Below are 12,010 nucleotides of genomic sequence, written 5' to 3'. Positions count from 1 at the left end.
ATGAGGCTTTCTGCTTCCGAAAAGATTTACAGCCTTGGAAACCCTATATGGGGTCACTATTGATAGTAGATGTGTATACATAGCAAAACACCCTTTTATTACAAGGGGCAGTCTTTCAAAAATGGTGGGAAGAAGGGGGACGAAGGTGTCTGTTTCCAAATTTAATCAAAAGAACCCTAAGGTATCTTCAAAACTTATGACAGCATAATATAAATGTATACTGTATCTAATATCCTAGATTTTGTGTGGTGCTGTGGGTTAATGTGCCAGACTGAAGGGTCACCTGAACTGCAAGGCCGGTGGTTCAAGCTCACTAGCTGCTCCTCAGAGAGCAGCTACAGGGTCTCTATGGGTTGGAACCGACTGGACGCCACTTCAACAACAACAACACTATCCTAGAAATTATGGTGTGTAATTCAAACTTCTGGTGTCAATCTAACTAGGGTCCTTGTTGTTCTGATTAAAAGATCAAATTATCCAAGGCTAGGTCATTTTTCTTACTAAGTTATATTTCATAGTAACGAAACTTTTTACCTGGTAAGGTCATTTCATAGTAAAACAAAAATAACAGTGTGTGTTATGTGCACGAAACACACTGATATGATTTTGGAAAGGGGAATGAGACAGAGTAAGAGGCAAAAACAGAGACAATATTAACACTCCCTTCTGTACTGTTGCAGTTGTATTTTAAAATCAAACTACGTCCATTATTTTTTATATGTAATTGTGTCTTTGGTAGCAATTTTAAACCAGTATGTTTCAGAGACTAATAGACTGAAGCTGTTTTCTGCATGCATGGTATCAATGGGTAGTGACAGTTCTCTTGAACTGGTTTCCATCATTTCTAATTATTCTCCATAATAGGTTACCAATTATGAATTTCAGGAAAGTAGTCAGCAAAATGAAAAAGAAATCAATTTGATTCTGTTAAACTGGACAGGTGAAATGAACATAAGAAAATAGGTTATTTAAGTACTGTCCCTAAAGGTAGTTAATGCTTAGAAGAGCACATGAAAATGGAAGAAGCCAGCCAACCAACCAATCTATCAGCCAATATAAGGGTACTGCTGAGACCAAATTAAATCTCATAGCATTGCTATCAATTTCTAGGAAGATAAACCTTTTTTTTTTTTTTTTTCGGTGGGCAGGAGGGATGGGTGGAAGTTAGGGGGGAGGAGAATAAAAGGATGGCTCTACTTGGATCAAAACACTATGTACCCAATAATGAAAAAGGACAGAATCATAAAAGCGGCAAAAAGCCATAATAGGAAATGAGAGGAAAGTGTATTTGTGGAGCGAATCATAACAAAGCACATGGCTCTGTCTATTCTAGTACCCCGACTAAAAGTTGCATCAATCTTTTTGAAAAGGACTTTTGAAAGAAAAGGAACAAGTTTAATTGTAAGCAAGAACCATCAGATAATTAGTTTAAATAACTGCCTGAAAATTCATGAAATGACCAAAATATGTCCAATACTAGTCACTATTACTAATATCATAAATATGAATGTTACAAGAATCCCTAATTTTACGATACAGTTCTCCAAAAAGTATATTATATTTAAATAGAATTTTCCCTTCTAGTCGCACAGAGCTTTCTGCATATTTTTTGGCCATTTTAGATCATTTGTCATAACATGAAAATGATGGTGCTGTATTAAGGAAAACACAAATTTGCAAAGAAGCTGCAGCTTTCTCCCTTCATGGTATATAATAAGATTCAGTAGAGAGGACCATAAACACTGGACACAGACTCAGTTTGAATCCTGCCTATTGCTTACATGCGATTTACTACACTTCCCTGAACCTCAGTTTCAAAATGAGAATAACTATCACTTATGATCATTATGAGGTTTAAGCAACGTGTTTATAAAAGGCCATCATAGTACACTATCAGAGAGAAATTCTTCTACTTAATCAAGGTTTTCTTGCATTGCATATGGAAAAGTTAAGAAGCAAGGGTTAACTGACTTTCTTATTAGAACTAGTAAAAGAAACTGTGGTTATCTGAGTCCTAGTTTAAAATATGTTTCCTACAAGGAAAGTATCTGGAATGTATGACATCTAAATGTCCTTTTTCTGTTACTTCAACTTAAAGAACACTAGACGTATTCCACATAATCAATCTATAAAGACCAAGAGAAGGTCTTTCTCGTCATTTTGTTTATGTCAGAAGGGATAATATTACGGCAAAACGCTAATTCTTTTATCTTAATGACCAGCATTTTTTTAAAACATGTGAAAAAAGGGTATTTATATTCAAAAGCATTTTTAAATGTAAAGGTAACATCTTACTCATTTTAATTGTGACCTTGTCTAAGGCCATTTTTAATATGCAATGCTTCCTAATTATGTCAGGCGTCACTTAAAACAGGTTCGCCAGAAAAACGAGAAAAACACTTCCTATTGTTTTTCTGGAAGAGCACAGCAAAAAATTATTTAGAAAAATATTGACAGGAAGCTTACAAATCTCTAAAGAAAAGTAGAAAAGCTCAATCCAATGAAACTAAATACCTCGGAAATTGAATCTACACAGCTACAAATGCAATCCCACAAATGTGGGTGGCACTGATGCAGAGAATTCAATTCTCTATTTCCTTGAAGAAAAGGAACAGTACATGTACAACGACGCAGGAACACTACAATATTTAGTTCTCATAGAGGTGAGCTATATCTCACACATTACATTTAGACATACCAGGACAATTTTCCATTTCCAAACCCCCCAAAAGCTTTTATATAAAACAATAGTTATCCTAGAATCTCCCACAGCTGGAACAAAATTAATTTCACAAAGGTCAACTTACCAACTCTATTACTGCTACATTTCGAACTGATGGGTCGGGCGCCACCTCTGGCCAATTAGATAATTCCAGGTACCCAGTGGCTTTAGTGTTGAGGATATGAGATAAGGTGCCAAGCTGGAAATGATCCCTATCTATTAAAAATAGAAGAAAATGTAAAATAAACAATATGAGCTATATATAACAGAACAATCCTAATCAGAGCTCAAAGCAATTGGCACATTACTTCAAATGTCAAGGAATAAATATAAACTAGGAAGCTCTTCATAGGTCAAAAAACTGATTTCAGTCCATAGATGACAATAATCTCCCCCATAATGGTCAATAAAAAAGCTAATCAGCCAGTGTGTTTAGAGGTGTTGCTCTGAAATGTAGCTTCTCTAAAAATTACTTTACTGTGAATATTAAGAATGACAGCACAGTGAAACAATCCATATACATGTCTTGGCACAAACACATGCAGAATTTTAATACTATTTCTACAAAACTGAACGGATTTAAAATATATACCTTTACAACAATTAAATAACAAACAACATATGAAAACCGAGATAGACAATTATTGGATTTCAACAGGAATGGCCACTTGATAACATGGTACAGATATTTAATTACTTATTTTAAAATGCTGTGAAAAACAAGTCATTTCCCCTTTCTGAAAACCAAACATAAACATAAAAGGAGAACTTTCAGAATAATGCCTCCTAGAAATGTTTATGTTTGTGTACACAGAATATTTCACTGAATTCTCTTTTCAAAAGATTAAGCTACCTATTTAAAATAGAAATGAAGTCAAAGACTCAAGGAATGATACAACTTTTACCATATGTTCACTGAAACTCTTTAGTAAGAACACAAATAAAATCAGAAGGCTTGAAATTGTTTAGGTAAATAATGTCTATAATAACATAAGCTTAAATGAATATAAAACTTGCTCTGGTGAGAATAAATGGGTAGAAAGCCCACTGTTCTTATATACTTACATATCTAATCATTTATGTTCTCTAAGAGATAAATTTTAAACTCACATTAGAAATGGGACACACTGCTGTAATTTTTTAGATAACCTACTTTGAGGTTATATTCTGACAATAATACCTTTAAAAGGAGACTCAAGGAGTGGTGCAGGTTTCTGTGCTAGGAATATTTTTTTGGCATATTTACTTAGAGCTCCACTCTTCTCATTCGGAACAATAAGCTGCCTAATAAATCTTGTACGGTCTCTGATGTCGTAGTTTTGATCATACTTGCCGAGATTTAATATGTACTGGGTAAGCAATTTTGTCTGTTGGAAAAAAACAGAACAAGATGAGAATACAGTTATTTATGATTATTGATAACTCTGGATAAACATATTTAAAGAGGTAATAAAAATGAATGGTTATGTCAAACAAATGTTGTTCCGTAGGGAATATGCATTCCTAACGCTGCAAATGGAATTTTTAAGCCAAAGCACATGTCCTCGTCTGTATTGGGGAGGTGAATGCTGAGTACTGAGAAGCAGCCATGTGCTAGATTATTAAACTGCTGAAGTGGAAAGAAAGGCATCATTAAAAAAATAATCATATATGGCAAACCCGCTGAAGGGTCTACGTGAGAATAATGAATGTGGAAATACAACTAAAAACATGGCACTCAAAACTTAATCGGAAAAATATGCAGGACATCAAAACATCAGAGAGCATTAGGGGGTTGGCAAACTGCTTCTCCTGAGGTGTGTTTTATGAAGAGATACTGTCCCTGGCGTAAGCAGTGGCTGCACCCTGACTGCACTCAGTTACTTTACCCTGAATTATGACCCATTAAAGCAGACACATGAATCACTGAACTGGATTACTGCAAATTATTTGCAGTGCATTTAGCTGTTACTTTTTCATAAAAGCAAGCTGCTGATGCCCTCTAAAAACTAGGATAAAAGACTTCTCCCATTTTTTCTCCCATGCTGCTTATACCCTCCAGTAATATTGGTCATTTATTTATTTATGTAAGGGAACAACTTATTATAATAGCTTTTACACCATAATAAGATTTCCTAATTCAATTTTTGAATGTACTACATTAACATATACTGAGATAATTTTAATAATAATTAAACCAATATTGAAAAGCTAACACAATAAAATAGTAGGTTTGCATTCTAAACTACGGTTATTTCAATGAAAAGCATGGAGGGCTACAAACATATATTTGTACACTGTACGTTAAGTAGGATTTATCATAGATGGGAAAAATAAACTAAGACATAGCAAATCATTTACAATGGAACATTTTATAGAAATTAGAAGAGAATGAAAATGTATTAAAGTCAGAAAGCATTAAAGATCCTTTAGAACACGAAGTCAAAGAACAGGAATGGTGTGGTAAACTCTTTCACATTAATAATTGGCTAAGATAATTGATTTGTATAGAAAGCAACCTTCTTCCAGTAGCAAGGTATTTAAAAAGCATTAACCTAGTTTTATTAAAGTAGAATTACATAAAATACAAGTGAAAATGTTAATAGAGCTGTTCTGAATCTGGTTAAAAACAATAGCTACTTGTTAATTGACAGACCATGTTGATGCAATGACAGGTAAGAAAATTTCGGATTCATTTTTAAAAGACAATTAGCAAAATAGTCACTAAACAAAGAACATAACTACAGATCAGGTTACACAAAAGTGTGACACACTCAACTGTGATCTTAACTTACTGGGAAACAAACTAATGACCATTAGTTGTCTCAAATGGAGAATGAGAATTTACTACTAGGCCAACGCTAAAGTCTGTCTGAGAACTCCTGGTGTGGCGCTGAAGGATAAGCACTGGACCGCAAGGTCTATTTGAACCAGCAACCCTTCAGAAGCCTTACCAAGGGTCATTATGTGTCCGGAACCAACACGACAGCACATAACAACAACAAAAGTCTGTTTGAGTGCTACAATTCAGAATAGATGACTAAATCAGAGAAAGAAATTAAGTTTGTCATGGCAATGAAATTTTTTTAGCATAAAAGAGGGAAACGGTTGGCTTGTATTTCATATCCTCAAAATCAACTTTTAAGAAACTAAACTATTTGAATATATTAACAGATACTATTGAGAGTAGGGTATTTACAGTAATTAAGAGTTGTTTTAAATTATGTATAATAAAAACTATTTTTTATCAAATTTATTTATAATTATATCGGTAGACTTGTAAAACAGCACTATTAGAAGTACTATCAAAAAAAATTCTTTCTGAAAGATAAAAAATGCCCATGTATAATGCACTAAAAATATACGTAGGATAATTAATTATTCATAGCACCTTTATAAACTCTAATTAGTTTCTTAGTTGTGTCTGTTTCTAATACCAAGGCACTGATAAAATTTCTCTAAAGAATGTACTTTTATATAATCTTATGATGTTTACGACTGTTAAAAAATAAAACTGCCTAAAATAATTTTCAAAACTTAATTTGGTGATTAATAATCATGACATTTTCATCTTGCTTTTCTCTATAGATGAAGAAAACATCCTGTTTACACTACTGAGCAACCTGATAAGTTCAAAGAAAACTGTGTCAAACAAAAGAGTCTCAATTTTACTTTTATGCTGGAATTTATAAACACAAAAAACTTATAAAATCTAGAACATGGCAAGAAGGAAAACTCAAATATTTCCCACTAAATTGAACAATAGAAACATGTTAAGACTACATCATGTAAAAAGTCAAAACTTTTAAGACCCAGAAAATCAAGGCAGTTCAGTTGAGTTCTGGTTCTCACAGGAATTTCTATCCCAAATATTTAACTTCTCTCCCACAATTCAAAAAAATCTTTCTCAATAAAGATTTTATAAGGCAAAACTTGCCAGATAATTGTCTCTATTTTTACTTCATTTATACCCTCTATTTATACACCTTTATTTATATGCTGGAGTCCTGGTGTGGTGCTGTGGATGAATGCGCTGGACTGCAAAGTTGGTTTGAACTGCAAGGTTGGCAGACCTCACCAGCTGTTCCTTGAAAGCCCTTTGCAGGGTTGCTATGGATCGGAACCGACTCAATGGCACTTAACAACAATTTATACCTACCAGCTACTCCTTGGAAACCCTATACAGGGTTGCTATGAGTCAAACTGACTCGATGGTACTAAATAACAAAATCAACAACAAATACTTCTTTTTAATACCTCGCCTAATTTGAATACCACAAAATCAACTGTATTCTCAATTTTAGTTCATTCTAATATAAAATATGAAATTATTTAATTAAAAAGTGGAGCTCTACCAAAAATCTTCACATTAGTTGAAATGCTACAAACAACAGAACTCCCAAATTTAATCCTGAGCCCGCACTGTTTAACTTGGCACTCGATTTGGTGAGCAATTAAAACATAGCCAACTGATTATGAAATCAAACTCTAAAATAACCATTTTTTAAAAAATCTTGCTTGTTCTCCACTACCATCCTCACAAAGCCAATATGTTGTCAAGTGCAGCTGAGTCGGTTTCCACTCACAGCGACCCTATATAGGGTTTCCAAGGAGCGCCTGATGGGTTTGAACCGCCAAACTTGTGGTTAAAGTCCAGTGTTTATCTGACAGCGAGCACGACATGATAAATCTGCAAATATAGGACTGCTTAATTTACAAAGCAACATTTCTCCACAAAAGCACACTTTTAAAATCCAAATGATAACATGCAGCAAGGAGAGTGTGTGCTACCATGCTAAAGTATTTTTGTTCACCATCAGCTTCATTGTTCAGTAACACATATATATCAAATATACAAATTTTGACCCAAACAGTTGTCACAATTGGTAGAACAAGCAAAGCTTGCTTGCATGCCCCGCAACCAATTCCCAAAACAGTTCTGCTCCATAGTTTTCTGAATTTAATAAGAACATTGGTTTTTACCATGAGCATGTTCTTTTGGCAAAACCAAATAATTTTATCTTCAATGTTGAGCTTTTTAATTTGCGATTGCATTTACAACATTTCTGACAGAATAAAATGCCTAGAAGCTTTCCTTTGATTCCATTTACAGCACTGCGAGAGCAGATGCACAAAAGCTTTGAGTGAAAAAGTTTATTATTGGAATTAACTGATTTTCTGTGTGAAAACCAGCACCATTTAACTCCTTTGCCTGCTAATGGAGACAACACTATTATCAGCTATTTCTTCATTTTTCATGTGCTCAAAAGGAAACTTGAAATAAAAAATTAACAAAATTGACTAAAGAGAGCAATTAATTGATCTAAACAAGGTCATGTTTCACAGAGGGTTATGTAAATACCTTTTGTACCTCTGATGGAATCATCTCAGAGCACAATCTTCTTAAAATAATCCCTAACTTTTAAATTGTTTCTAATCGTTCCAGGGGATTTGGTGTTTTTTCTGGCTATTTGCAGTCAATAGTGTGGGGCTGTAGGATAAGCACTGGACTGCTAACCATAAAGTTGGCGGCTCAAACCCACCAGCTGCACCTAAAAAACCCTAAACTGGGTTGTTATGAATTTGAAATGACTCAATGGCACTTAACAGCAACAACAACATCATTCTGCTTCTTAGGCTGGATGGTAAAAGTTGAAGAGAATTTTGCGAATGGCAAAAATGAAAACATAAATTTGGCACGTAATTCTTCATTAAACATACACTTTATTTTGCTGCTTAATTTATTGCTGCTGAATTTATAACTAAATACAAAATAACTTCCAAATAATAAAGTAAATCGATTTAGATTTACACGCTACCATAAATGACAAAACTTACATAGCAAGAGTGTCTGACCAGTGTCAATAATGATCTGTGGTAGGACTTCTCCGTCTCTGCTACCCATCTTTCACCTACAACTAAAGAGGAAGTTCCTCTATTTTCCTCTGGCTCCTTCCACGGGCAGCCTCAGATTTCATGAATCTTACAGGCTCTGCACAATTTGACGATACATCAAATGAAGCACTATTTAATATTGACCTCACCGCCACTGGAAAAGAGGACTACCTGCCTTGCCCAAAGAATATCTCATTTTATCAGCACTCACCCTGCATGCTGCTCTGAAAGGGAAGAGTTAGTTATGTTATATCTAGGAGGCATTGAAAAGTGAAAGACAGTCTTTCAGATTGAAATGTTTTATGTATTGAAATCTGTTCACTGTTCTGATGTCTTAAATGCCACTAAACAAAATGATGGCAGAAGCTAAAAGTACAAAGTGATGGTCTACACACCTACTGTCTGATTTTAATGTCAGTATTAATAACAGTACTTCATTTAAAACAAAAACTGGGACAAATCCAAAACTGCACACGACTGTGAGACAACAGGCATAAATTAAATCTGTTCTGGACAATAGTTATGAAGGAAGTAGACAATGGTCAAATACACAATCATGTCATTTTAACACTACCAAAGGTCAAACTTCATCTCTCATACTTCAGACAGTCAGGAGGGGCCAGTCACTGGAGAAGGATATCATGTTTGGTAAGGTAGAGGGTCAGAGAAAAAGAGGAAGATCCCCAGCAAGATGGGCTGGCAAAGTGGCAGCATCAATGGGCTCAAGTGTGGCAACAATAGTGAGGTTGGCCCGTGTTTCATTCTGTTGTGCATAAGGTCTCTATGAGTCGGCACCAACTCGATAGCACCTAAAAACAAAAGGCATTTAAATCTCAAACCAAATGGGGCATTAAATAGTACTTTAAAATTTATGATACTGATACAATTGCGTACAAGGGCAGTGGTTCAAATCCACCAACCGCTCCTCAAAAAGCACGTATAGGGTCATTCTCATGCAGTACCGATTTGGCAGCACCTAACAATAGCAACAACAACAAATATCAATATCTCAAAAACATGGTATTAAGTGAAAAAAGAGTCATAGTGGAGGCTATCCATTTATGTAAAAAAATAAAAACCTACATGACAATAACAAACAGTTTATGGATACACAATCATCAAGCAAAGATATAAACCATGCATGATTAAATAAAGCACTAACATTATGAAATGACAACACTGGGGAAGAAGAAAGGAAGGCACAGATAGACTGCTCTTCCTACTATATTTCCTTTACAAAAGTTATAAATGTGGTAAATATTAACACTAACTTGTAGACAGATACATATGTAGTATTTAGGTTTTTGGTGTTTTGATATAGGTTTGAAATATTTTATAATTAAAATAAAAATTTTAGCTATATATGATATTAATTTAAAATACCAGTTATGATATTCAAAAGGCAGTTAAGGTTAAAAACCTGTTTTATTCATTAATTTTTAATTACTACTTACTCAATTTAATCAAATCCTCATTTACTGCCTCAAACATAAGACTCTACACCTTAACAACTCTAGAGTTTCAGCAACTTCATTTGGTTTCAAAAGTCCTTGAACTTTTTTCCAAGGAAGTTTTTCATATAATGGTAAAACCCCAGCCCTTGTAAGAAAGACGTCTAACAGCGCTGTTTTCTACTCTCGGTGTCTATATCCAACTACCTTTTTCTTCAACTACCAAAAGACGTATTTTACTTCTCTTTTCTCAGTAGGAAAACCCAAATGGAGTATTTTTCATAGTGAAAATACAGTAAGTTATGGGTTAGGCATTGGCCTGAAAACATGGTCAGCAGTTCAAACCCATTAGTCACTCTGTGGGAGAAAGATGAGGCTGTTTGCTCCTATGAAGATTTACAGTCTCAAAAGTCCTAAGCAGTGTGTCCTGGTGGCCAGGAGGCAGGCTTGCAGAATATATTCTTTGGTTGTTTAAATGATCATATTCTTGAGTGTTTTTGTGTACATAACTGCTCCCCCCCACCCAAAAATAAAAACAAAATAAAACAAAAAACCAGAGGGAATACAAGCAAAAACTGTTGAATAATGATGCACAGAGGAGACTGTAATCATCGCAATGAAATCATGAGTATAAAACTGATGTTCTCCCATGTAAACTATCCCTCAATTTACAATAAAAACTTAAAAAAGAAAAAAACAACAACAAAAAGTCCTATACAGGGTGGTTTTGATTAGGAATTGCCTTCAATAATTATATTCCCCCAAGAAAACTCCAGCAGTTAGTTAATAGTATAAACTAGGGATACAAAAGCAGCAAGGTAATTAAGTGCTTTGTTGTTGCTGTTAACTGCTGTTGGGTCGGTTCCGACCCACAGTGACCTTGTATAGGGTTTCCGAGGAGCACCTGGTTTGCTTGAACCGCTAACCATGTGGTACAAACTGACTTTGCAGTCCAGCGCATTAGCCCACAGAGCCACCCAGGACTCCAATTAAGTGCTTAGGTGCCAGGAAATCTAGGAATTGTACATGGATTGCCCCATTTAATTCTCTTAACACTTTTTGAGGTAGTTACAGGAAGTCAACTATAGCATCTGTTTTAAAAACATGCATTTATTCCAATGTAATTGATATATAAGAGAACAACTAGAGCATAAAGTGAGTTTGTTTGCTTAGGCAGGATTTCATCTGAGAGAAGTATCTGGTGAAGGCAGAAAACTGCACTGGGCTGAGCTGTTGGTAAGTGCCTTCAAGTGGGTTCTGACTCATCGGGATCCTGTATAGGGTTTCCAAGGAGCACCTGGTGGGTTTGAACCACCAACATTGTAGTCCAGTGCCACTATGCTGAGCTGGGCTACAGACAAATACAATAAATGTACACTGGCACACACTTCAAGTATCTACCTCCAATTACCACATGTACTATGTGGATCATGCCCATCCAGGTTTGGTTTCAATGCATGAATAACTCTCCTTCCAGCACACAGTTCACAAGCTGTAAGCTTTCCAATGCCTACTTCCATAAGCAAATCATAGGTCTTTTTCAAGGTAAAGAGCTGTGTTCATAGCACTATTTACCAACATATGTAAAATTCTACTACTACTTTTATTAAACTCCTATCTTTTGTTTTATGTGTCAATTAAGATTTTGTGTGTTGGGTCTCAATTATACCTGTTGCTTTCACTGTGCAGTTTTGTGTAGCACGACTATTTTTAGGAACTCATATATTAATTTTGGCAGAAATGATTGCATTCTTATAATTCCTGTTTTACAGATGAGGAAACTAAGCTTTAGACAGGTGATAGAGTCTGCCTGAAATTATGTAATTAGTTAAATGGCAAAAGAGGATTTGAAGCCAGGCACTTCATCTTTCGAGTCTATACTCTCAATCATCACCTGCCTCCCAGCTGTTGTGATTAAGTGCTGTTGAGTCGATTCCGACCCATAGCGACCCTGTATAGGGTT

The 12,010-nt window shown here is 35.1% G+C and overlaps 1 protein-coding gene across 1 annotated transcript in view; it reads right to left on the bottom strand.

Annotated features, from left to right (window-relative positions):
• LOC102820845 (AP-3 complex subunit beta-1-like) overlaps positions 1-12,010 on the bottom strand; it is a 370,338-nt gene that overhangs the window by 137,532 nt on the left and 220,796 nt on the right. The window contains exons 16-17 of the mRNA XM_006873299.1: positions 3,903-4,089; positions 2,808-2,938 (exon numbers count right to left, since the gene is read on the bottom strand). Of these exons, the coding sequence (XP_006873361.1) occupies positions 2,808-2,938; positions 3,903-4,089 (318 nt within the window). The remainder of the gene's footprint in view (positions 1-2,807; positions 2,939-3,902; positions 4,090-12,010) is intronic.

Source organism: Chrysochloris asiatica, unplaced genomic scaffold (assembly GCF_000296735.1).
Source record: "Chrysochloris asiatica unplaced genomic scaffold, ChrAsi1.0 scaffold00234, whole genome shotgun sequence".
Classification (NCBI taxonomy): Eukaryota; Metazoa; Chordata; class Mammalia; order Afrosoricida; family Chrysochloridae; genus Chrysochloris; species Chrysochloris asiatica.
Note: the sequence above shows the minus strand (reverse complement) of the source record. Positions and strands in the feature narration are given on the sequence as shown.